Source organism: Monocercomonoides exilis (assembly GCF_001643675.1).
Source record: "Monocercomonoides exilis strain PA203 chromosome Unknown scaffold1-2713096, whole genome shotgun sequence".
Taxonomy (NCBI): Eukaryota; Preaxostyla; order Oxymonadida; family Polymastigidae; genus Monocercomonoides; species Monocercomonoides exilis.
This window is the reverse complement of record NW_027150546.1, coordinates 1,962,905-1,989,409: the sequence shown is the minus strand read 5'-3', so window position 1 is coordinate 1,989,409 and position 26,505 is coordinate 1,962,905. Positions and strand designations below refer to the sequence as shown.

Here is a 26,505-nt window from a genome sequence, read left to right as displayed (position 1 = left end):
AAAACAAAGAAGATAATATATTTTTGTACAGTTATGTGATATTCAGTCATTGAAAAATGTCAAAAATATTTGTTGTGCCCATATTAGTTTGAAAGAAAAAAGAGAAAAGCAAACTGTTGGAGAGGCATGGTATTGGTGCTGTCGGGAATATTTTATTGTGTGTGGATAATTTGTGTTGAATGCATGTGCAATGGTGCAACAAGTGATGGTGCAGGATTTAGAGAGGAATCAGCGAAAGTTGAGAATATGAATTATACTGAAGGTACATGGCAAGAGAAGGCTGAAAATAGCAAATATGGAAATGGCATTTTATTTGATGTGCATAATGATGAAAAAAAAGAAGGGATGAGAGAGACAGAAAAACAAGAGAGAATGATGAAGAAATACACAAAACAATGGAATGATGGACGAGGAGAAATCGGGAAAGTTCAAAATTTGAATTTTTGCGATGAATGGAAAATGCGGGAAAAGGAGAGAATGTGCGATTGGAGTCAGATTGAAGGATGCCTTGTTCTGGTCAATTCATCAATGAAACTGAATTCATTGGGATTGATGGAAAAAGGTGGGGAGAGTGTGCTCAGGGCAAAAGATGGATGTTTTGTTGAGGTGAGTGGATGTGTTGTTGGAGTTGAGAGAGAGACGTCTCCCTTTGATTTTTGCGGGAGCTGTGGATTATTCACCAACATTTCTCTCAGATCATCTTCAACCTCAACTGAACAGATATTTCCTTCTCTATTTTCTTCAAAAGCATTCCAAGGTAAATTTCTTGAAAAATGTCATGTTTCTGTTTGTTCATCTCATTTCTCGTCTTTTCATATTTCATCAGCACCATTTCTCTCATCTCCCTTCATTCCTCTTATTTCACTCTCCAAATTAACCTTCTTCAACATCTCAACAGCACATGATGCATGTTCATCTCCAACAACAACGTCAACCCAAACCACATGTTTGATGAGTAGTTGCTCATTCTCATCAGTTTTTGATGTGTATGATGGAGGGATTGTTCCCTCTCTGAACAACCCTTTGGCCTCTTTCATAGCCTCGAACGCATCGTTTATTGGATGCTATCGAACAAGAAATGTTGAATGTGAAGGAACTTCAGAGATTCCATTAAAGCCAGACAGACAGAACGAAACATTCAATGGAGCTAATTCGTTTATTTGGTGTGAATGGAATGGATCGAAGGCTTCTGGAAACAAAGATGATTACACTGATGATGCTTCCAATGGTGGAGCAATTCGAATGTTTTATCTCAATTCAGGAGAACTTTCAGTTTCTCATTGTTCATTCAATGATTGCTATGCTCATTATGCTGGAGGAGGGGTCATATGCTATGGAATCAGTTCGGTTGAGATTGAACACAGTTTTTTTAATTCTTGTGAAGGACAAAATCGCTTTGGAGGAGGGGCGTTCATTTATATGATTTCATCATGTGTTCGGATCTGCGGATGTGAATTTCAGAAATGCAAAGCATATCGAGTGGGAGGAGGGCTTTATCTGGATAACTTTTATATTTCTGGATCTTCCTGTATTGGAACAGAAAATGGAGGAGGGGAGAGTGCGTGTGTGTTTGACTGCAGTTTCACTTCATGCTCATTGACAAACAATGGAGGCGGAGGGATGTATTGTCAAAATGTTCCGGCGGCATTCAAAATGAGGAGCATTCAGTTCATTTCATGTTCTGCATTGACAAGGTGGTGGAGGATTGGAACTGTATCAAAATCGAGCAACAGAACTAAATAATATAACATATTGTTATTTTTTGCTTTTTCATGAATGCAAATGCTCTGACAGCGTTCCACATGGACATGATATTGAATATGTTGATAACTACAATTCATTTTTGAATTCAGGCAATCCATTCTATGAATGCTACACCACAAACACAGATGATAAGAGGTTGTGCTATGCCTATAATTATAATGGAAGCAGTTGGATGTACAATCAAATATCAAAAAAGGATTGGCTGAAGGACAAGACGTTGTATGTTTCGGTGAATGGAAATGATTCATATGTTCTTTGTGGGGCAAATACAACAAATCCGTGTCTGACGGTGAAGAAGGCGTTTGAGATGTGTGAGGTGCAGATTAGCTTGACAATCACGCTGATGGAAGGGGATCACATAAGCGAGACAGCAACTATTGATATCGGATCAAAGAAGATTTCTGTCATCGGGAAAGGGAGGACGGAGAGTTCGATTGGAACAGGGGCACTTTCATCAACAAGAGAGCTATTTAGTGTGACGACAGGCCATCTTGGTTTATTTCACATGAAGGTTGACTGCAACTCAAATTCAAGTCCTTCGCCGAGTGTGGTTGTGGTATCTGATGGGAGTGGGTCACTCTCGTTGGAAGACGTTGTGATCACCACGAGTAAAACAGGAGACTATGTGATGTCGTCGTCAGTGTTTGTGGTGCCGCTGTCGCAGCTGTCGATGGCTGATGTGGAAATCAAAGATTTGAATATCTCAGGACCATTATTTTCTGAACCTGATCTATCATCATCTTCCTCCTCCTCGTCTGCCCTGTTTTTGACAGCTACTGTATCAGGAGAGAGCATCCTCGCGAACTTGTCTGTGAAAAATGTGAAGTTGACTGAAGGAGACGGGGTGGTTGTGGCAAAGAGTGTGAAGGCAGGAGAGACATTCGTTGTTCAGAATGTGATAATCGAGGATTGTGAGTGTGAGAATGGTAGTGGTGGAGGGATCAAGGTTGATTTATTGTATTCAACAAGCAAGTTGCGGGTTGGGACTTCTTCAGCTCCTGGAGGTGAAACAACAAAATTCAACAGATGCAAATGCAGTGAAAATGGAGGAGGGATAATGTTGTATCTGGCAGATGGATCGCGCGACTTCTCAATTTTGTCTGTTGACTTCACAGGTTGCACTGCTTCATTGGGAGGAAGTTATGTGTTTGTGAATGGGAGCGATTCTGCGAGCTGGGCAATAAGCTCTTCAACACTGAATGTCCAACATGACAGTTCAAAATTCAATGAGATTGTGGGATATGATCGGAGTGTCCCAACAATGGGACTATTCCCATTGAATGTCTTTTTGGACGCATTTCCGAATGCAGCGCATGTGGGGAAGGCGAAGGATGGGCTGGGTGGATACAACTCGTGGTTTTGTGGGTTTGCTTATTATCCGTGTGCCACCATCACTCATGCAGCGCAGGTGAAATATGCAGACGCAAACAAGAAGATCGAATTGGATTCAGGATTTGAGCTTACTGAGGCAGTTGGAATGACAGATGGTTATGAATGGGAGATTTCATGTGCGACAAAAGGGATGGAGATTGGGGTGAAAGCACCAGAGAATTTTGAGTCATCTTGTATGATTGAGGTTCAGAGCAAAAGTTCAATAAGAAACATCAAGTTTTGCGTTCCATATACTCTATCTTGTGAATCATCTCTGATTTCATCCAACTCCACACTCCTCACACTCACAGACTGTTCTGTTATTTGTTCATCAGAGAATTCCATTGGATATTGTTTTGTGAATGTAATTGGGGGAAAAGTGAAAGTGGAGGGATTGGTTATCACAGAGACCTTGACATTTGGAGAACATTCACTGATTGAGTTTGGTGAAGGAGTGGAATCAGTTGTGTTTTGTGGATGTGATGTGAACAACATTGAGAAGAGAAATGGAGATGGGGGATGGGTGAGTGGAGTGGTTGGAGCAGAAAGAGGTGAGGGAAAGAATGGGATAATTGTGATTGAGTCGTGTGTTGTGAAGGGGTGCAGTTGCCTTTGTGGAAGAGGAGGAGGGATGTGCGTTAGAGTGAAAGGGGAAGGAAGTGTTGTTGTGAATGGGAGTTGTGTGATTGATGGATGTGATGCGAAAGGTTCAGAGGGAAGTGAAGGGAGAGGGGGAGGGATGATGATTGTGATGGAGAGCAGGGATGGTTCAATGAAAATGGAACCTGGAAGAGAGGGTTTGTTTGGAGCAAATAACAAAGCTCAATATGGGAAGGATTTGTTTGTTCAATGTGAAAGAGGAGTGTTGTTGGAGTTGAATGTGAATGCAAGCTCATTTGAGTTTTTTGAGTCAGATGCAATTCCATCAGATATTCTGAAGTTGTGTGGGAGTGAGGATGGGAAAGAAGGGGAAGTGATTCCGCTGTTTGTGTATTTGTGTTCAATTGGGACAAAGTTGAGAGTTGATGGTAGTGGAGAGAGGGCGTTGGATCTCAGTCATTGTGGGTTTGAGGAGTTTGGGTGTTTGACGATTGACTATTGTGTTGAGAAGAGAGCGAGCAGCAACGTGAATGAAATCGAAGTTGTTTCGGGATCATGGATAAAGAATGAGATGAAAGTGGCGTCATTTGAAGTGAGTGTTTCAGGGAAAGAAGAAGGGATGAGGGTGATTGTAAAAGATAAAGGATCGACAGCTCAAAATAACCTTATTGAGTGCACAAAATCATTTGAGATGAGATATTTGTCACTAATGCTGAATGAAGAGATGAATGGGAAGAGAAATGGATTTATCCACTCCTCATCAGCAATCATCACAATTACTAGCTGTTCAGTCTCGTTTGGAAATGATGAAATGATTGGATACAATGTGATTTGTATTGAGGGAGGAGGGTTGGTTGTTCATGGATTTGTGATGGAAGGGGGAGTGACACTGAAGATGCATGGGAAATCGCCAATCGCAATAACAAATGGAGTGAAATTGAAGATGAATAACAGCCGAATGTGTGGAGTGGAAGTGACAGGTGGGAATGGAGGAGGATGCTTGAATGTGGAGATGGGAGTGAATGGGATTGTGAATATTGAAGAATGCAATTTGTCATCAGTGTGTTCAGGAGGGAGTGTTATGAAAGGAGGAGGGATGAAGATATCAGTGGGGAAGGGAGGGAGTTTGGAAATGAAAAATGTGAAATATTCAGGATGTGAAGTGCCAACAGAGGATGTGGAGGATGGAGGAAGAGGAATGGGAGGAGGGATGTTTGTTAAGCTGCCAGACGAGATGGTAACATTTGTGATGGAAGGAATGTCATTTGAGGGATGCGATGCCTGGAAAGGGAAGAATGTGTTTATTTCGGGATGGGATCTGAGTGAGATTGTAAATGAGGATCACCTCAAATGGGAGATGAGTTCTGAGGAGTTGAGATCGTTGGATGAACTGTGTGGATGGGAAAGGAAGACGACAGGAGAGGAGGGATATGTGATTCCACTGGTTGTGTATTTGTGGGATAATTGGAGTGGGAATGGATTTGTTTCGAGAGAGAAAGGAGGAGACTTCAGTGGGTGTGGGTATTCGGAAGCACCATGTTCATCGATTGACCACTTGATATCACTTCGATATCCAACATTTGGAGAAGGGGAAACACATATTGCCATTGTGGGGTCAGGGTTGCTGAGTCATTCCATATCATTTTCATTTTCTTCATCATCGGTTGTAGAGTTACCAAAAGTGGTGATTGAAGGGACAAAGAAAGGGACAGGGATGACGATCAGTGATGAAGACGAGAATGATTTGGATGATGGTTCAATGATATCCTCGAATGTGAGTTTGTCAATTGTGAATATGTCATTCACCAAGCCAGCCATCACAACTCATCATGAAGTGTTGATTGAATCCTCCGGAACAAACATCTTATTGACTGTTTCTGATTGTTCATTTGGTTCATTGACCGGGCTGACAGAGACAGCTGGATATTGTATGATAAGAGTGAATGGAGGGAGTGTTGTGATTGAGAGGAGTTCGTTGAGTTTAATCTCAGAGTTGAAAGGGTTGATTGCGTTCAGGCCAAGTTCAGGTGAGGTGACTGTTCAGAATGTGAACATTTCATTTGCTGGTGTGATAGAAAGGAGCCTGATTTCGATGATAGACGAGAATCAAATGAACGGAGATGAGAATACTGGTTCAAATGGCAACAGACCAGTTTTGAGGGTTGTTGGGTGTTCATTTGCCAATATCACAAACGAAGGGAATGAAGCAAATGTTATTGAAGTGGGATCATATGAGCATGGAATGGAGTGTGTGATTGATGAGTGTTCGATGTCAAGTTGCAAGAGTGGTTTGAGCAGAGAAGGAGGGGGAATGAAAGTGGTGTTGAAGAGAGGAGAATCAGTGTTGAAAGTGAATGGCAGCTCGTTTTCGATATGCAAGTGTTCGAGTGAAACAGGGTGTGGAGGAGGGCTGTTTATTGATGGATCTGACCCGAATGCGAATTATGGAAATGAAAGTCAGATTCCATCTCTGAATTTCAAGATTGTGAACGTTTTGTTCTATATGAATGAGGCATCAGAAGGGAAAGACATATTTGTCAGATGCCACTCGATTGCTCAACAGATCAACGAAACGCTGTTTGCCCTGAACTATAAGCAGGAGTCATTGAACTCAAACAACTCCATCTGTGGGAGGGATGTTGAGAGTGAGGGAGATGTTGATCTGATTCCGCTAATCACCTATTTTTATGGGCTTCAAGTGTTTGTGAACGCAACAGGAACTGATGGCAGAAGGTGTGGATCTCAAAGCAATCCATGTCTCAGTATCAACTGTGGGGTTGACCACGTTGAGCAAGGTGTAATGAATGCGATTCTGATTGATGGGGAAGGGTTTGTGACGAAGGAGTGTGTGATTGGAGATCTGGTTGTGAATTCATTGAAAAAGACACAAGCAATTGTGAGGTTGAACTCCAAGATTGAGAAATCATTTGAGAAGGATTACATCATGGAGTTTATAAATGAATGTTCAGTGGAGAGGTGCTCATTCGAGTTTGAATATTCCTTTGAGTCAACTCACAGCCACATCATGAAAGTGAAGAATGGTTCAATGGAGATACAGAAATGTGAATTCTTCTCCTCTTCAACCGCAGTTGAGTTGCAGTTGAACAGTTCAATTGTGAGCGTGGAAAGTGGAGAGCTAAAGATATCGGAAACAACATTCAGAGATATTCATTCAACAAGATCAATTCTTTCATTCCATGAAGAATCGAATGTTACAATTGATGAAACAAGCATTTTGAACATCAAATGTGAGGGAGATATTGTGAGTGTTGGAGGGAAAGCGAAAGTGGCGATGAAAGAGATGGTCATTGAAAATATGACTGTGCTGTTGGAGGGGTGTGCGATTGGGATGGATGATGCTGAACAAGAGGTGAGTGTGCTGAACTGCTCGTTTGGAAAATGTGTGAATTCAGTTGACAAGGGAATCATGATGCAGATCAGGCAGTCAAAGGATGTGAGGATTGAGATATGTGTATTTGATGGAAAAAAAGAAGATGAAATTATCAATGAAGGAAACAAGATAAAAGAAGGATTGTGCAAATGGAATGGGTCATTGGTTGATATTGAGAAAAGCAAAGTGGAGATGAGGGAAACAATCATTATGAAGAGCAAGGGAGGAGGGCTGTGGGTGAGTGGAGGGGGTATGAAGATTGAAAACAGCAAGTTTGAGAACAACAACCCCGAGATTGAAGGATATCCATCAACTCGAAGGAATGTGATTTGTGAAGGGAGTGGAGAATTGAATGTTGTGAGTGTGAAAGGGGGAGATGGATGGAAGGACAATTCTTCATTGTGGATATTGGACGAAGGATGCAAGTTGAAAGGGATTGCATCAGAAAGAGGATCATCATTTTTCATCCCCATTTTAGAAGAGGTGAAGAATTCAACTCAATTGAATGGGAATTTGGATCTAATAATTTTGGGAAAGCTGCTTCTGCCATGTGATTTGTCAGTGAAGATGAGCATGAAAAATGGGGATGAAGAAGAAATTGTGAGAAAGGAAATTGAAGAAGAAGGGTTTGTATCAGAGAATGAGATTCACACATTTATTTCATCTTCGGAATTGGAGAAAGTGAGAGAAGAGACAGGAGTGAGTGTGTGCATTCTGTTTGGGAATGCAGAATCTCCTTCATCAACAGAGCCGTTTATTGTTAAGAACATGAGTGAAAGTCAGTCAAGTGGAAATGAAAAACTTGTTGATGGAAGGAAAGAAGGAAAATCATCATGGGCTGTGATAATTGCTATCATATTTGTTGTTTTGTTTTTGATTGTACTGTTTGGATTTATTTTGTTTGCTGTTCGGTGGAGAAAGCAAAAAAGACGAACAGAAGAATTGGAAGTGATTGTGGAAGACACAGTGAGGAAGGATCCGAAACTGATTGAGATGGTGACGATGGAGCCATCACCTGAGGAGCAGTGGAGGAGAGCTGAAAGAGAAGCAGAAAAAAAGAACGATGAGAGGATCAAGAAGAGAATGTGTGAGAAAAGCTTGGAACATTCTGAATCATCTGAGCATTTGCTGAGTGAGAGTGGATCGACTGAATATATTTTTGGGAGAGACTCAGACAAGATCCCTGAATGGGCACTGGAGAAGGTTGAAGATGAGGAAGAGGTGAGAAAGAGAACTCCATCACCATCCACTTCCACCACTTCGACAACAGATTCTGATTCGACATTTGTTCGTGGGGAGGATCTGTGTCCAACCACTTCATCGATGTCGAATCTTGTGGATGCAATGGCCTGTTCATCTCCACATGAGAAGCTTATTGTGGATTTGAGAGATTCACTGTTCATGCTGTTGCATGGAAAGAACAAGACAAAAGAGATGGCGATAGGCACTCTTCAGGAGAGGGAGCAAACAGCTGCGCAGATCCTGTTCTGGGTGGCAAATCTTGCACTTCACTCGTTTGACGAGATGGAGAATCCACTGCAATCGCTGGGCAGTCTGAGTCCGCACATTGTGCTGTTCTCAGAACATATGGTCATCTGCATTGTGATGCACTCTGACTTCTCTTCTGATGATGATTCTGACTCATCATCGATCTCTTCGTCGACTGTTGTGACATCTGCCAGTGATGATAGCGAAGACTCTCCACCTCCTTCATCTGCCTTTGAAGACGACGACGATATAAGAAAAGAATGTCTGAGGTGGAAAGCACCAGAGCTGAAGATGAACAAGAAGATGGGAGCGACAAAGGAATCTGTGGCATTCTCGATTGGGATGATGCTGTGGGAATGTCTGACACTGGAGATTCCGTTTGGGGAGTATGAAGCAGAGGTGGCAGGGCAGAAGATAGTGAATCACGAACGACCAAACATGTCAGCTGTGAAGGAATCGAATTTCTTTGAAATCATCCGAGCTTGCCTGTCTGCTCAGCCAGAAGACAGACTGAGCTTGGCAGGGCTGAAGCGAGAGTTCATCCAGCGGTTTCCTGCAGGAGCAGCAATTCTGACGATGTCAGATGCGATTGATCTGGAGGAGAGAACAGAAGATGGGGAGCAAAGCACAAGTGCGAATTCTTCAGATATCACAGGAACTTTGCTGACTGAAAAGTGAATGTGGAGTTGATGATTGACATGCTTTGGATATGCTTTTATTTCACAAATATGTGAATAATGGTGTTTTTTTATTTTGACTCTATTCAGCAATTCGACTTGTTTGTCTTCTTCTTTTTGTTTCCATGAATTGTTATGTTTGGATCAATTTCAAACATTAATTGCTTCAAAAGCAGAATTGGTCTGCTTGTCATATGTTGTGTTTATGTATTTGTATTTATTCGCTATGTATGTATTTCTCATGTTGTTTCAGTTCACATCCTGAACACAAACTCATTTTTTATTTTATCTCTATTTCGAACTTTCAGTTCAATCTTTTCTTTTTGGAACATGTATTGTGATTTCACATTCTGTTTGGATTATGAGAGACTTCGATTTGTGTTGTTTGTCCATTTTTTCACAAATGTTATTCTTTTTTTGTTTTTCACAAATGAGCTTTTTATTTGTTGGAAGCTGCTGGGAAGAGAATGCGAGCAGGAGGATGTGGCAGTTTGAGATAAAGAAGGAGTTGTTTTCGCACTTTCCAGAGAATGCAATTGTGATGACAGCCTCAGATGCAATTGCATATGCTGAGAGCTCAGAAAGTGAGTCAGATGGTGAAAAGGAAGGGACAATCATTCAATTAATAACAACAACAAATACAACCATCACTTCTTCAACTTCTGCAACGACTTCAACAGCAACAGTAACAACAGCATCAAAAATGGGAGAAAATGCAAATAGAGGATGAATTGTTCGATGGATTTGTGAAAAGAAACAGATTCGTTTTTTATCTGTATGATACAAATGATAGATCGCACCAATCACAAATGAGAAAGGAAGATAATAATTGTATATTCGTTTGCATGTATTTGTATGTATCTTTATTAATTACATGTTCATTAATATTTTTATGGAAAAAATTAATTTAAACATTCTTCTTTTTTTCTTCCCTTCTAATGTCTTTATGCAGTGTTTTCCCACTTCATATTTTTATGGGTTTCAAATGAAATAATATTGGAAAATTGAAAGAAAAATAATTATGAATATTTTTCTTTTGAAAAGGAATATATATTGAATGAATAATCTCGATGCTTTGTCGAAGCAAAAAATCTCATCAATTGTCCATTTTTGATACTCATTCAAAAGATAATATATTGTTTGATTAATATTCTCTGAATGAAAGAATTCTAATTGTGAGTGACGTAGAAAGAACGAACAATGTGATAAATGTTTGAAGAAATCTGTTTTTAACAAAAAAAAATATGAAAAATAAACAATATCAATTTTGATGTAATTCTAATATCATATTTATAAAATATACTGATGAACTTTTCACAATCTCCATCACCTCAATAACCCTCATAATCATTTAAAACGCTTTTTCATCTGAAGCACCATTACATATCTGTTTTATGCATCTTTGGCAATAATTATTTTTTGGTTTAATCCCATTTACAATTTGATAATATTTATTTTTCTAATGATTTCAACTTCATGAGAAAACGTTTCCGCACAATGACATATGAACATGAAACAATGAAATGACAAATAAAAACATTGCTTTATGTTTCAAATCTGTTAAAGTGAATACCATTAAGTTCCATAATACCGAAAATATTGTCTTACCGATTCTCACTTCAAAAAGGAATATTTTTGATCATTCAAATGTGATGATCTCAACATCCATTATGACAAACTTGAAAAGATTAAACTTTTTTTTTCTTGTAATATTTTCTTTAAAATGCAAGTGCAAAGATATATGGTGTGAAAGCTGATGTTCTCATGTTGCTTTGAGTTCATGTTTTGCTCTGATTTCTTCAATTCAATCATATTCAAATTCAATTTTAATGGCTTTTGAATGTTGTTTTCTGGATGTCATATTTTGTAAAAAAATACAGGAGACAGACAACACAAAAAAGTTCAATGGTGTGCAATAGCAGTTGCATATGAATTCTTGCAAATAATGATCTTTTCAAAATTTTTAAAGAATTGTTTGACGAACTTGAAGATTACAATGAAGAAGAACAGAAACAGAAAATCCTTAAATTGAATGAATTGATAGAGGAAATGGACAAAGGAGAATTTTATTATGTTTTCGCAAGAGAACTGTTTGATAGAATAAAAATTATGATTGAAGATGTGAAACTTTCAATGGGAAATACAATCTTGATGCTGAAACATGTTGGATATTGCGTTGTGCTGAAATTTATGCATATTTGGATCTTTGCAGAATCTTCTTTGAACGAAAGATTTGAGAAGATGATTGTTGAAGAACAGAAAAAAGAAAAAATAAATGAAAAGCTTCTGATTGATCTTTGTGAATGCTATCTTTTTCTTTGCATATATTTTTCACCCCAATTGTTATCAATCTGTGTTCCTTGTCTTCTGAGATTTGTGTCGAACAAAGAGGAAAATGAGGAAGCTGAAGAGGATGTGGAAATGGCTTTGCTTGCGTTGAGCAACATTGGGCAGTATAAGGTTTTGTTTATTGATTTCTTGAATTGTTTTCCGACCATTTATTGAAACTTTTGTTATTTCTTATAAGGAAATGGAACAAGGGTTGTATTTGAATGAAATTTTAGAGATCATCAAACATCATCAGGAACATTGCAACCTAACACGACTTGGATTTCAGTCTGCTTGGCAGTTTTTGATCAACAGATTGGAAAGTGGAAAAGAATTAGAAGTTGTTATTGTGAATGAGCTGCATTTTGCGAGGGAAGTTAAAAGAGAATTGGTAGAGCTTTCAAAATTTATGGATTGGACAGTTCAATATGAGAAAAAAGAAAAAGAAACGAAAGAAGAGCTTGTTTTGTTGAAATGGTTCTTAACATTGGACACTTTCTTTGATTCGTGCAAGTTGTGGAATGATGAATGTTCCGGACTGATCGAAAGCGTTGTGCAGGTGTTTCAATTAGCAAAGGATAATCGCAGAGAAATCAGCAATCAATGTATCTTTTTATTTAAAAGAGCAGTTAGAAGCAGATCTGTGGAAGTTAATTGCTTGCTGAAAGGAGGGGCTGTTGATGCTGTTTTGGAGGTGATCCAGAATCAATCATTGAATAACGTGGTAAAATTTTCTTGTTTTGAGTTCTTTATTAATATTTCAGTAAGATTGGAAGAAAAAAAGGAAGACAAAAGGAAAGAAGAAGAGGATGATGAAATGGACGAAGTGAAAAGAAAACTGTTGAAAAGAAAAATGTTTGAAAAGATGGAAGAAGAAGGATATGAAGATGCAGTCACAAGTTTTCGTGAAGTATTTCATCTTTTCAAGAGAAGGTTTATGTGACACTTTTGCGTATATTCTGACTTGATGCTTTATGAATGAGGAAAATTATGAAATGCAATATATTTTATTTCATTTAAATAAATATCTTTTCATTAGGAAATTTACAACTCTTCGAAAAGACATATGAATCTTTTTTCCCCATGTAATTTCTGTTTTATCTTTTTTTAGGCATATTCACCATTCATTATGCAAACTCGAAAAAAATGCATTCCTATTCGACATTTTCATTTTGATAAAAATGTTAATAATTTTTATAAATTTGAAATGCAAAAATAAAATAAGTTTCGATACAAGATTTTTCTTTGTACGTTGAAATATTTTTTTTGAATTTTTTTTAACTTTTTTTTCAATCTATTCAAAAAGCGAACATCGGATTTAATGAACACGTTTATATAATAATCACTTCACACTTGTGTAATATTAGTTTGTCTTCTTTTCCAAATTTTTTCATTAAACTCACGTTGTCAAATAATAATTGATTTATTGACCCATATTTCTGAAGAGTTAAACGTTTTTAATTCTTGATGGTTTGTTTTATTGTAATACGGGATATGAGTTTTCGTGCATATTTTTTTAAATTTCAAAATTGCTTTCTCTTCCTCCTTCAGTCGACTTCACGAACGGGCACTCGTTTTTCGGGAGGTATAAAAAATGATGGAAAGGTTGTTGTTCTTACAAGAGCAGAATTAGCGAGAATGAAGGTTGCACAAATTATCTTCATTTTCTTAATAGTGTTCTTCTTTTTCATATTATTTATTAGGGTCTTGCCGGGTTAGATGCTGAAGAAAAGGAAAAAACTAGACAATTTAAACTTCAAGCAACACAGCAACAGATGCTCGCGTCCCAACGAAGAAAGCAATTAATACTTGATAGGGAAAAGGAACGACAAAGCAAAACTGAGCTTTCAGACATTGATGCTCTGCACAAAATTGAGCATGATCAACTTGTTGCAGCTGCTGAAGAGCAGAAAGATGAAGAACTTGACGAAGCAAAATATATGGATAGTTTGATGCAATATGCTCGTACTGTTGGAGTTAGAGATAAACAACGGGAAGAAAAACGCATGGCAAAACAAAAAGAAAGAGAAGAGGAGATGGCTTGGGCGCGCTTGATGGAAGAAGAGCGAGTTCGAGAATTGGAAAAAAGAGAAGCAGAAGAGAGAGCAAAGGCTATTGAAAGAAGAGAAGGAGCAAAAGTTGTTGTACAACAAATCCAGGAAAGAAAAATGGAGAAAGAAAGGCAAAGAGATGAAATTGAAAGGGAAGGAGAAGCCAGACTTAGGGATATGGAGCGGCAAAGACAAGAAGAGATAGAGCAGCAAAAAATAAAAGCAGCAAAGAGCAGGTTATTAATTTCATTGTAATTATTTTTTTTTAATAGGAATTCATTTTTATATTGTTTTAACTGGGAATTATATGATTTAATGAAATGAATATATTTATATATATATATATATTGCATTTCAACAATACTTCGTGTGATGTGTGTTATTAGAGCGCTTCAAGAAGAGATTGTGAAGGAGAACATCCGATTCCAGGAGACGAAAAAACGGCAAATTGAGTTGGATCACTTGGAAGATTTGAAAGTTGTTGAATATCAAAAAGCAAAAGCGGTTTGTTTATAAATATAGAAAAGAAAAAGAAGAAAAAGAAGAAAAAGAAGAAAAAGAAGAAAAAGAAGAAAAAGAAGAAAAAGAAGAAAAAGAAGAAAAAGAAGAAAAAGAAAAATAATTATAGAATTATTGTGATTTTCTCTTATTTTATTATTATTATTATTATTATTATTATTATTATTATTATTATTATTATTATTATTATTATTATTATTATTATATATTTTTAATATTTCCTTTCTTTCTTTATTTATTTTTATTTATCTATCTCTCTTTTATATCTCTTTTGTCTCATCTTTCTTTATAATTTTCTTTTTTTTTTTTTTTAATATTTTTATTTCTCTTCTCTTCCTCTTTCTCTTCCTCTTTTTCTCTCTCTCTTTCTCTTTCTCTTTCTCTCTCTCTCTCTCTCTCTCTTTCTCATTTCAGGAGCGAGAAGCAGCATACGAGGCCGAGCAGCTGAGGAAGAAGAAAGAAAGGGAGTTAGAGACAGCCAGGTTGAGGGCGATGCAGGAGAAGATGATCGACGAGCAGGCCATCAAAGACCAGCTGAATGCGAAGAGGGCAACTGAGGCTGAGGAAAGGGCATGGAGGAAGAAGCAGAAAGTGTGTTGGAGGAGGGAGAAGGGGGAGAAGAGAGAGAGAGAGAGAGAGAGAGAGAAAGAGAGAAAGAGAGAGAGAAGAAGAAGAAGGGGTGAATAAAAAAGAGAAGAGAAAGATGGGTTGATATTTGTGAAGATATTTATTTATTTCTATATATATTTTAGATTCGAAGAATAATTATTATTATTACATAACAACGTTAATATATTGTTTTTTCTTTCTTTCTTTTATTTATTTATTTTTTCTTTTTTCTTTTTTTCTTTTTCTTTTTCTTTTTCTTTTTCTTTTTCTTTTTCTTTTTCTTTTTCTTTTTACAGGAAGAAGCGGAGAAACGGGCGCGAATGGAGCGAGAGACGAAAGAAGCGCGCGATTTGCAGGTGATGGCGAAGAAGATACTGCTGGAAGACGCAGAAAAAAGAGAAAGAGAAGAATTTGAGCGGAATTTGGAGGTCGAAAAAGCAGAGAGCGAGAAGGAGAGGACGATGATCAGGACAAGGGCGTTTAAGTCACAGGAGCATCTGAGCGGATTGAAGGTGTGGAGAAGGAGAAGAGGAGAAGGGGAGGAGAGGAGGAGAGGAGGAGAGGAGGAGAGGAAGAGGAAAAGAGGAGAAGAGAGGGAGAGGGGGAGGAAGAGGGAAAAAATGAATTTTGAGTGAAATTTTTTATTCTCTCAAAAATTTTTGAGAAAAAAATGCTAATTGTGAGAAAGTTAAGTATTTTTTAGCAAAGAGACAACAATTTTATAATTCTTATTTATTCAAAATTCTCTTTATTTATTTATTTATTTAACCTTTCTCTTTCTCTTTCTTCACTTTTCCTTCCCATTCATCTCTTTCTCTTGCTCTCTCTATCTCTATCTCTTTCTCTTTCTCTCTTTCTCTCTTTCTCTCTTTCTCTCTTTCTCTCTTTCTCTCTTTCTCTCTTTCTCTTTCTTCTCTTTCATTTTCCTTCTTTCTCTTTCCTTCTTTCCATCGTTCTTCTTCTTCCTTCTCTTTCTATTTCCATTCCTCTTTCTCTCTTCTTCTTCTTCTTCTCTTTCTTTCTTTCTCTTTTTTCTTCCTTTTTCTTCCTTTTTCTTTTTTCCTTCTCTTTTCCTCTTCTTCCTTCTCTTCTCTCTCTTCTCTTCTTTCTCTTCCACATAAACAGGAGCAAATCGAAGCCCGGCGTCAAGAAGCACGTGACAAAAGAGACGCTGAGCTGAGAGAAGGAGAAACACTGCGCCGTGCAGAAGCAGAGAGAAAACAAAGATTAGAGCGATTGAAGGCAAAGAAACTGGCTGAGTTGAGACAGGAAAATATTCCTGAAAAGTATATTGTGGATCTGGAGAAGATGAAGGTCTAATATTTTGGTAAGTTTTAAAAAAATAAAATATTAAAAAATTAATAAAAATAAAATAAAAATAAAAATGAACAACGAAAACAGTACATTTTTTATGTTTCATTTGCATTTTAATTTTTATTTGTTCTTGTGAAGAGTTTATATTCTTTTAGATTCATACTCTAATGGATAAAAGTATTGTTCATTTATTTCTCACATCCCAGTTTTTTTCTTAACAGCTTTCTCTTGCTTTTATCTTTTCATGTCACCCACTTACTCTTTCTCAAAAGCATTTTTAATCTTTTCTATTCACTTTTTATGAGTCATTTTTAAAAGATGTTTTAAATTAAATTTCATCACAAGCTGTTAAGGGTTGCGATCATTAATAATTTGCTTTCTATTTGATAATATAAGCAATTCGATGAGTAGCAACCAGTCTCTTAATTCCTCTTTAAACGGAACTCAAGACTCAAGGACTAAAAATGTTTATCTTTTCTTTGAAAACTTATAACAAGCATTAATAATATTTCAAAAAATTTCGATGTTCATTTCAATGATTGGATCATTTTTTGACTATTATCGTATTCTTTTATATTGATTTATAGTACGAGAAAAGGTATTATGCAACTCTTTTCTTTATTCTAGATTTTAACACACAATTATAAATTTCTTCATTCAGTCCAATCAAAAAGACACCAGACAAGCTTACACCCCAATCTCGAAAGACATTTATTTCTCTGCAGCTCGAAGAACAAGCTAAGCCACGTTTGCAAAAATAATTTTGCAATTTAATCATTTTTTGTTTTCAGCTCAAAAAGACAGAATTTACGGTGACATTTCGAGATTATCTTATTATTGTTTTGGGCGTGAAAATACTGAACCTCCAAAAGGAAAGCAAGCGATAAGTGAAAAAGCAAAACTTGAAACAAAAAAAGCAAAAAGTTCGCCTCAAAATGTGACAAGCTCTTCCAAGAATATCAAAGGTTCAACACTAAATGCAAAAGGTTCACCCCAAAAGCAAATATTAACAGCAAAGCAAGAAAAAGGAATGTTCAAATTGGATAGCAAGTTGGACCGCGCTTACCCACCTTTGTTGTTGAAAGAAAAAGGAAAAGCTTCAATGATGAAAGAAGAGATTGAAATGATAAAAAAGGAATATGAAATGCTTTCGATTGTTATCAATAGAGAATCGCGGCGGATGGCTGAGATGAAAGCAGGAGTTGACATACGTGTCAAAATGAAAGAAAGAGCGAAAGGAAGCGAAAATCGAAAGGGGGAGGCGAATGAAGAGCAGGGCAGTTTGTTTTGGGATGGATCAGTTATTCTGGTTCCTACGGTGTCTGTGGCAAGCGATAGGAACAAAATAAATATGGAGGTTAAGATCTATTTTTGTAATTTTTTATGCCATTTTATCTTTTTGTTAAACTTTGTCAAATTTCTTTATTGAAATATGTTTTTATTATAATATTCAAAATAAAACGTTAAATATCTATTTTTAATTTTATTTCCCTTTCTTCCCCTTCTCCTTCCTCTCCCCTCTTCTTATAACAAAAAAAAAAATAATTTTTTTTTTTTTTTTCTCTTCAGGACGACTCAATCGGTATCTGCTCCACAGGAATGCAGCCAATAGAAGCAGCTGTTTGTGTCTTTGATGGCCATTCGTCTGACCAAAAAAGCGGGAAAAAAGCATCACAATTAGCGAGAAATAACTGCATTCCATTGCTTTTGCAGCAGTTTGAGAAGGAAGAGAAGGAAGAGAAGAAAGAGAAGAAAGAGAAGAAAGAGAAGAAAGAGAAGAAAGAAGAGAAAGAGGAGGAAGAGGAGGAAGATGGAAATAATAAGAAAGCTGCTGTGTCGGCTTTCCAGAACATGTTTACGGTGTGACATTATATTTAAACATGGATTATTTTTTTTTTAATATTTTCTTTTTATATATTTTCTTTCTTTTTATTTTTCCTATTTTTTTTTCCTTTTCTTTCTTTTCTTTCTTTTCTTTCTTTCACTAATTCATTCATATTCCTTCTATGTCTTTTTTTTTTTGAACCAATGTAATTGTTTATGTATTTATTTACTTGTTCTAATTAAACAAATAAAATTATTTGATAATTTTTTATTTATTTATTTAATTTTTTTCATTAATATTTTTTCATTTTTTATTTTCACAGGAAATCGAGCAACTAATGCAAGAAACCTCACGTGATGTGTTTTTCAATGCCGGAACAACCGCAAGCATTGCTGCTATCCACAACACCTCCACATCATCATCTTCTTCTTCTTCTTCTTCTTCTTCTCTTTACTCTCTAAATAATGCTGGCGTTCCTGTTCTAATTAGGCCCTTGAAGAATTCTTCTGCTAATTCTTCTTCTTCCTCCTCTTCTTCCTCTTCTTCTTCTTCCTCCTCCTCCTCCTCCTCTTCTCCTCTTTCTCCTTCATCCAATGAACCTTCAACTTTAGCAGAGAAATCTGAATCTTTATCACAATCGCAATCACAAACACCACAAACTCAAATAAATTCTAATAATAATAATAATAATAGCAATTATAGCAATAACGAAAATTCTTCTTCTTCCTCTTCCTCTTCCTCCTCTTCCTCCTCTTCCTCCTCTTCCTCCTCTTCCTCTTCAAATGATTGCCTTTCTTCTTTTCGCGATGTGATTGTCACTCCAATCGAATCAAAAGAACTGCTCTTCGCAAACGTCGGAGATTCTGAAGCTTTTCTATTGTTTGTTTATTTTTATTTTATTTTATTTTATTTTTCATTTTCTTTTATCTTTTTCTTTACTTTTTCTTTACTTTTTCTTTTACCCTTTTCTTTTCTTTTCTTTATTCCTTTCTTTATTCCTTTCTTTATTCCTTTCTCTCCTCCTCCTCTTCTTCTTCTTCTTCTTTAATTTTTAATTTTTTTTTATTTTCATTTTCTTTCCCTCTTTCCCTTCCTTCTCCTCCTCCTCCTCTTCCTCCAGTTCCTCTGATCCAACATACCCTCCACTTGAAATGAGTGAGTTTCATCATTCATCAAACACAGATGAAAAACAACGTTGTGTCAACAGCGGTGCTATTGTTGGCGAAGACGACGGATCTATCATGGCCAACAGAATAAACGGTATTATATTATTGCATTTCTTTCTCTCTTTTTTTTTGAATGTGTTATTTTTTTTTTTTTTTGTTTTGTTTTGTTTTATTTTTCTTTCTTTCTTTCTCTTTCTCTTTCTCTTTCTCTTTCTCTTTCTCTTTCTCTTTCTCCAGGCCTCCACATCACCCGCTCCCTAGGCGATTTCTCTTCTCCACAGACAATCAGCACCCCTTTTGTTAGTCGCCTTGCTCTGACTCCCTTCACTGGCTTTGGAAAAGCACTGAAAAAACTGCTAATTCAGAGAAAAAAAGAACACGAAGCAGCATTGTGGGATTTCCAGAAGAGGAAAGAGGAGAGGAAAGAGAGAGAGAAAGAGAAGAAAGAAGAAGAAAGAAGAAGGAAAAGAGAGGAAGAAATGACAGGGGTGGTGAAAACAAAGGCAAAAGTGAGGAAGGGGATGATGGGAATAACAATGAAGGTGAAGGGAAGAAGAGGAGAAGGAGGAGAAGGAGAAGAGGAGGAAGACGATGTGGAAGCAGATGAGCTGGATGAAGAAGGCACAGACAGATTGATTCCACCTCCTCTGTGGGTGGTGGTGGCGACTGATGGGGTATGGATTGGTTAAATGAATGAGTTTTTTGATTGTTATTTTAATTTTTTATTTTGTTTATTTTTATTTATTTTTTATTAATTTATTTTTCATTTTTTATTCTTCTTCTTCTTCTTCTTCTTCTTTATTTTTTTTTTCCTATTTTTTTCTATTTCTATCTGTTTATTTATTCTTATCTAACCCCCCTTCCCAACAAATCCAAAAACCAAAATCAAAATTAATTAAATAATTTAATTTAATTTAATTATTTCCTTCTTCAGTTGTGGGACGTGATTTCACCCGAAGAATGTCAAATGCTCATTTCAAAGCGGATAAATGTGAGTGTCGTATCAACCTCACCTCACCTCGCCACTCACAAAAAGCATCCAATGAACGAGAAAGATGGCAAAGAAAAAGAATTTTCTAGTTCTTCTTCTTCTTCTTCTTCTTCAATAAAATCTTCTTCTAAATCACCAAAATCTTCTTCTTCTTCCTCTTCTTCTTCTTCTTCCTCTTCCTCTTCTCTCTCTTCTTCTTCCTCTAAATCTTTCTCTTCTCCTTCTCCTCGCATCACCATCTTCACTGAAGAGCTGGTCACACAGGCTAAAGCACACCCAGATCAATACAAAGACATCGATGCCATTCTCACAAAGGAAGAAATCGCAATTCTTCATTCGTCACAAAAGGAAGGAGGAGGAGGAGGAGGGAATAATTCTTCTTCTTCTTCTTCTTCTTCTTCTCCCTCTTCTTCTTCACAAAGCCAACAATATGGAGCAAATGGAAATAAATCAGGAGGTTTGCGAATTGTTGATCAATCTTCTGTTCCACAGCCATTGAGAGCATCAGCAGCAGCAGCAATGGCAAATATGTTGGCACAACAGAAGGAGAAAGAGGAGAAAGAGAAAGAAGAGAAGGAGAAAGAGAAAGAGAAAGAGAAGAAGAAAGGAGAAAATTGTGAATCTTCTTCTTCTTCTTCTTCTTCTTCTTCTACAAAAGAGGAAAAGAGAGAAGGAGAAAGAGAAGAAGAAGAAGAAGATGTTAAAGTGACATTTCCTCTTGTTTATCCGTCTGCACAGGAAATATCTTCTTGTTTGCTTTCTGAAGCACTGAAGCGATATGACAGCAAAAACAAAGGAAAAACAAATAAAAGTGCAGAAAGTGTGTTGTTGAATGAAGAATGTTCATTTTTTCTTTTTCTTGTATATTATAAAAAGAAGAAAGAAAGAAAAAATTTTTTGAATATTTTTCTTTTCTTTTTTTTTTTCTTTTATTAGAATTATATTTTCATTTTTATTATTTCATTTTTCATTTAATGTGTTTTGTCTAATTTCTCTATTCTTTATTATTGTTATTGTTATTATTATTATTATTATTTTTCAGACACCTCTTCTTCTTCTTCTTCCTCTTCTTCTTCTTCTTCTTCTTCTTCCTCTGATAAAATAGAGAGAGACAACATATCCGTGGCTGTGATGAAGCTTGAGTGGCAGCCCGTTTTCTGTTCAGAATTGCCGGCGGTTGAGAAGAAAGAAGAAGAAACAAGCAGACAAATGTTGGAGAGAATGGCAAGAGAGAAGGAGGAAGAGGAAGAGGAGAAGGAGAAGAGGAAAGAAGGGAAGAAAGAGAAGAGAGAGAAAGGAATAAAGAAGGAGAAAGAAGAGAAGAAAGAGGAGGAGAAAGAAGAGAAAGAAGAGAAAGAAGAGAAGGAGAAGAATGAGGAAGAGGGAAAAGAGAAAGAGAAAGAGAAAGAGAAGGAAGAAAAAGAAGCAATGGAAGAAGAAAAAGCAAAAGAAAAAGCAAAATCAAAAAAGATTGATTTTGATTCTGTTATACCAACATTGGAGATTCTATCAAAGGAGAAGAAAATAAAAGAGGAAGAAGAAGAAGACAATGAAGAAGAAAAAGAGAGAGAAAGGGAAAGAGAAAGAGAGAAAGAAAATGAAGAAAAGCCGATGAAAAAGGCAGATATTTCGAAAGAGCAGAAGAAAAATGAATGTTTCGATGTTGATGGGAACAAGAGGATAACAAAGAAAGACAGAGAAATGTTTCTGGAGTATCAGAAGAGAATGGAAGAAGAAGAAAAGGAAGAAGAAGAAAAGGAAGAGAAAGAAGAAGAAGAAGAGAAAGAAGAAGGAGAAGAGAAAGAAGAAGGAGAAGAAGAAGAGAAAGAAGAAGAGAAAGAAGAGGAGAGGGAGAAGGAAGAGGAAGAGGAGGAAGAAGATAATGATGAACATGATAATGAATTTGATGGGCAAAGCGAAAGAGAAGAAGAAGATGATGAGCATAATGAAGAGAAGGAGGAGGAAGAAGGAGGAGAAGGAAAAGAAGAAGGAAATGAAGAAGAGAAAGAGGAAGGAAATGAAGAAGAGGAGGAGGAAAGAGAAGAAGGAGAAGAAAGAAAAGAAGAAGAAGATGATGATGATGAAATGGCTGAAGAAGAAGCGGATTCAGAAGAGAATGGTGAGAATGTTAGTGATTATGAGGCAAATGAATCAGAAGAAAGGAAAATTGAGGGAGAAGAAGGAGAAGGAGAAGGAGAAGAAGGAGAAGAAGGAGAAGGAGAAGGAAATGAAGGCGAATATAACGATGAAGATAATTACAATGATTTGGATGAAGATGAAGATGGGGAAGAAGATGATGAAGATGAAGAAATGTGGTAAATGCAGAAAATAGGGGTACCAAAGTTTTTTCATTGTTTTGCAATATTTTGTAATAAAAATGATATTCACATTTATTCATGTGTTTCATATAAGTTACATGTCAAATAAGAAAATTATGAAGGAAAAATGAAACAAACAATTTCATATTCCTATTCATTTTAAAGGTTTTTAATATTTTGTTCCATTTAATAAATTTGATATAAAAAGGAAAAGTTTAATAATTACCGTTAAATACACAAAAACAGGACATAATATCTTGCTTTTCAATGGTGTCACATTTAAAGAAGATTTTAAAGTTGAGGATAACAGTGATGCTTCAAAATTATTTTTTAACTTAATATTTTGGGTTTCTTTTTTTCAAGATTTATTCATTGATACACACTAATTTTTCTCCAAACCTAAAAAATTGTTATTATTTATCTAATAAATAGCATGTGGCTTGATTATTATGTAGGATGAATGATTAGCTTTAAGATTTTTGATACCCCTATCTTCTGCTCTTACCAGAAATGTAACTTGCAAGAAACATAAATGGGAAAAAAAATGAAGTCAAAAAATTTTTGTTTGCTTTTGCTAAAGATGTATAATAAACCTGGATGGTTGTGTTGAAAAAATGAAAGAGCTGGCATTACTCACATATTTTTATTCATTGATATTTTTTTTATTTCTTCTTCTCAAATGTTAACTTTTTAATAACTGCTTTGAAATAGCATCTTTCAAGGTGCCTTTGAAATATCAACAAAGGATAACAATTATTTTCATTGAATGATAATTAATAATTGGAAATTTCTAACAAAAATCAATTGTTTATCTTTCAAGCTTTTTTAATGAAATTTTTCATTCGTTGTTGAATGTATGTATACACATTTTTCATGAATAAAAGCCAAACCCGTCTTTTCGATCATTGTTTACATGGAAATGTTGAGGGATTGATCAATTTTTTCTTTGTTTAAAGACCTGGATTGCAAGTGCTAAATTGATTCATAACATTCATGACGAAGTACCTATTAAATCAAGACGAGCTTTTGGTTGCACTTGGAGTTCAAGTTCTTCCTTCTTTTGCAGCTATGAAAGAATCTATGATTTCTACACTTCGCCAGGTTGGCCTTGTGCTGAGATCCCTAATTAAATCAGAAGCTAAGCAAAAAGTTTCTGATATTTTAAAGACAAATTTTGAAATGGATGAAGAACAAGTTTCAGCAGTTACTGAGCAGATGTCAATTCGGCTTTGTTTGTAATTTTAAACATAAAGTTAATTTCTAATTGCTTTTTTATTTTCTTAACAGCTGCTCATTCAAGAGAAAAAGGTCAACAGCTTCCACCTCAGCTTCGTCAGGCTATTGTTCCTCAGCCAACGTTTCGAAAGCTTATTGAGAAAAACCTAAAGCCAGAAGCAGGATTTATATCTGAATTGAATGAACAAAATATTTCTGTTAAGGTTGTGCAATGGTTGTATTAAACTTGTTTTGAGGAAAGAATCATTTTATTTTGAAATATTTAATTTTTTTAACAAATTCAGGATGCGGAGTCAAAAAAGAAAAAACTTGAAGAAGAGGAGGAGAAGAAGAAAGAAGATAGTGAGGATTCCAGTTCGTCAAATGACAGCGATGATTCTACTTCGGATGAAGAGTCAGAAAGTGATGAAGATTCGTCATCATCAGATGAAGAAGATGATGACGATTCTTCAAGCTCGGAAGATTCGTCAAAAAAAGGATTGTACCCAGTTAAAGGAAGTATGTTTTGATTGCAAGTATCATATGTTTTCAGAAAAGTTGGAGAAATTGAATTTTATTAAGTTTTTGTTGAGAAAAAAGATTTTTTTGGAAATTTATAAAATAATTATTATTATCACTTTATTTATCGAAAATTTTTTCAATTCAAATACTCATCCTCCTTTCTCCCTCCCCCAATCTGCTTTCCTTCCTTAACAAACAGAGGTTCAATATTATTGGTCAAAGAAGATGTCTATGGGGATTTCCGTGAAGAGGGCAGTGGTGACATGGACGGTTGGGGAAGGAACAATGGTGTTTGTGGACAAGCTCTTCACAAAGGGCATTTGGCACTGTGTGATCCAGATGATGTCCCACCGCGGCGGGGCATGGAATCCTGTGGTGGGGATCTGTTCTGAGCTGTGCAAGTCAGGCAGTGCCTGCTTTGGAAATGACTCGATGTCGATGGATTACAACTCGGCGGGCAGCTGCTATCAGTGCGCCTCGCCATCCTACGGCTGTGAGAGGTGGAGCGACGGAGACAAAGTTGGAATGGAGGTTGACTTGAAGAAGAGGAGGTGCTTTTTGTATTTGAACGGAAAGAGGCAGCCTGTGTATTACACTAACATACCAAAAAAGATTCGATTTGCTGTTTGTAACTATTTTCAAAAATTATTTGAAATTTTTAGAGCTTTTAATTTGTTACTGTTTCGTGGTTAATGTAATAATTTCGTAAATTTTTATGAATTTATTATAACTTCTTTTAAAATTTTAATATTCATTTTCTCTTTTCATTTATTTTTATTTTTTAACTTTATCTTTTTAACAATTCATTTCCTTCAGGCCGGAGCTGGGCATGTTGGCGGAACTTGCACTCTTTTGATGATGAAGAAGATGAAGAAGCCTTCATTCAAAAAGAATTCTTCTGATAAACCAACAAGTTGGAGGTGAAATATTCATTATGTTTGTTAAAGATAATACGATTTAAAAAAGCAAAGAAGCAGTAAATTTTTTTTTCCAGAAAAATTGAGGTTTTTTTTTATTTATAAATAGCATAAAAATAGAATGAAAATCAATGTTTTGGCAAACGCATTTTTGTTCTTTTCTTTCTTTCTATTCATTTCTTATTTCAAAATTACCCTTCAAAAAAATGCAAGCTTTAAGAAAGGTTGAAATGTTTGTTTTTTCAAACTTGAAAAGCTATTTTTGGACACAATTCATTCCATCAATCGATGATTGAAACCAAAGTTTAAAAGAAACAACAAAGAATAAAGTTCGGTTTCAAAAAACTAATTTGTAACTTTATTCACAATTCCTTAAACTGTACAAAAAAATATTTCTGAAAATTGTTAATTTTTTGTGTTTTGATTGATTTTTTTTTTCTAATTTGATTTTTTGACTATTTTTATAATAACATTATTAATCAATCACCTGATCGTATATGAATGAGCTTTTTGTTAAAATTGTTTTCTTTATTTCTATTTTCGTGAATAATTTTTTTTGAAAATTCATTTTGTCAAAATTGCAAACAAATCAAAAAAATACATATCGGTCATTTTTTTGAAAAGCGACTAATGCTTAATTTCTGTGTCAAATAAAATTGAATCAAGTGTGCATGTTTAATCTTGACCTCAAAAATTAATCTCAACCTTTTTTTTGAAATTTTCTGAAGCTTTTTTCAAGCTTAGCAAAAGTTTGAAACAAAAAATAAACAAATAAACAATTTAATCAAAATTATTCACAACTTTCAGTTATTTTGTATTATTTATATTTTTTGTTCACATGTCAAAAATTTTTTGAAAAGTTCTTTTTGTTAAATTTTCAAATAAAGATAAAATTTCATATTTCGATCAAATTTCTGTTCCCACTCACGAAACTTTTCTTGATTGGATATAAAAAATTGTCAAGATTTTGTTTTCAAGACAGCGTTATTTGGTGAGTGGAAACAAAAATTTGATCAAAATATAAAATTTTCATATTATTTGATAATTTATCAAAATGAACTTTACAAAAAAATTTTTTAGAACATAAAAAATTAAAACAAGGTATTTTAAATTGTATATTTTTGTTTCATCCTGAAATGAAAAAGAATTGAACAAGAATTTGATGCGAAATGGTAGAACACATAATATTTTGATCCGAAAATAGTTTCCATATATAGATGTTTAGTTGATTTTTCTTAAAGAAATCATTTGGGGGAAAATACGGACTTTCAAGCTTTTTTTTGCACAAGGCATTGAAAAATTGCTTCACTCATAACTTTATTTCACTATATCAGATTTTGAAATTAATTTGATTTTCATATCCGTATACAGGTGTCATTGAAATAAAACATAAAGTTTTCCAACATTTCACGAATGTCAAAAAATAGAACCATTTTCAT

The 26,505-nt window shown here is 35.6% G+C and overlaps 4 protein-coding genes across 4 annotated transcripts; all 4 read left to right on the top strand.

The window, feature by feature from the left end:
• Window positions 1-183: 183 nt before the first annotated feature.
• On the top strand, window positions 184-9,292 carry MONOS_9802 (uncharacterized protein; the record flags this gene model as incomplete). Its single annotated transcript, XM_067880336.1, has 2 exons — window positions 184-1,622; window positions 1,795-9,292. The coding sequence occupies 2 exons, from the start codon at window positions 184-186 to the stop codon at window positions 9,290-9,292; spliced, it is 8,937 nt and encodes a 2,978-aa protein (XP_067736497.1).
• Window positions 9,293-10,991: 1,699 nt separating this feature from the next.
• MONOS_18525 (uncharacterized protein) lies at window positions 10,992-12,989 on the top strand. The gene is made up of 5 exons (XM_067871552.1): window positions 10,992-11,035; window positions 11,172-11,199; window positions 11,261-11,751; window positions 11,819-12,843; window positions 12,926-12,989. The coding sequence occupies exons 1-4, from the start codon at window positions 11,015-11,017 to the stop codon at window positions 12,560-12,562; spliced, it is 1,284 nt and encodes a 427-aa protein (XP_067736496.1). The 5' UTR covers window positions 10,992-11,014; the 3' UTR covers window positions 12,563-12,843; window positions 12,926-12,989.
• Window positions 12,990-13,086: 97 nt separating this feature from the next.
• MONOS_9803 (putative flagellar associated protein FAP45, tentative) lies at window positions 13,087-22,671 on the top strand (the record flags this gene model as incomplete). The annotated part of the gene is made up of 16 exons (XM_067880337.1): window positions 13,087-13,089; window positions 13,171-13,263; window positions 13,323-13,906; window positions 14,057-14,147; window positions 14,604-14,780; window positions 15,095-15,310; window positions 15,924-16,112; window positions 16,700-16,710; window positions 16,774-16,859; window positions 16,904-17,469; window positions 17,682-17,972; window positions 18,260-18,816; window positions 19,058-19,197; window positions 19,341-19,777; window positions 20,038-20,914; window positions 21,137-22,671. 16 exons carry the CDS (start codon window positions 13,087-13,089, stop codon window positions 22,411-22,413), a joined length of 5,595 nt encoding a protein of 1,864 aa, XP_067736495.1. The 3' UTR covers window positions 22,414-22,671.
• Window positions 22,672-23,361: 690 nt separating this feature from the next.
• Window positions 23,362-25,659, top strand: MONOS_9804 (uncharacterized protein). Its single transcript, XM_067880338.1, has 5 exons — window positions 23,362-23,643; window positions 23,700-23,851; window positions 23,933-24,146; window positions 24,349-24,773; window positions 24,966-25,659. Exons 1-5 carry the CDS (start codon window positions 23,406-23,408, stop codon window positions 25,071-25,073), a joined length of 1,137 nt encoding a protein of 378 aa, XP_067736494.1. The 5' UTR covers window positions 23,362-23,405; the 3' UTR covers window positions 25,074-25,659.
• Window positions 25,660-26,505: the final 846 nt, after the last annotated feature.

Excerpts from the sequence above, each read along its gene's own strand:
- MONOS_18525 (XM_067871552.1), top strand. The coding sequence starts at position 11,015 with ATGCAAGTGCAAAGATATATG. Across the intron at positions 11,036-11,171 it reads TGCAAGTGCAAAGATATATG|GAGACAGACAACACAAAAAA; the intron begins GTGTGAAAGCTG and ends AAAAAAATACAG. Across the intron at positions 11,752-11,818 it reads GCAACATTGGGCAGTATAAG|GAAATGGAACAAGGGTTGTA; the intron begins GTTTTGTTTATT and ends ATTTCTTATAAG.
- MONOS_9804 (XM_067880338.1), top strand. The coding sequence starts at position 23,406 with ATGACGAAGTACCTATTAAATCAAGACGAGCTTTTGGTTGCACTTGGA. Across the intron at positions 23,644-23,699 it reads GCAGATGTCAATTCGGCTTT|CTGCTCATTCAAGAGAAAAA; the intron begins GTTTGTAATTTT and ends TTTTCTTAACAG. Across the intron at positions 24,147-24,348 it reads ATTGTACCCAGTTAAAGGAA|AGGTTCAATATTATTGGTCA; the intron begins GTATGTTTTGAT and ends CTTAACAAACAG.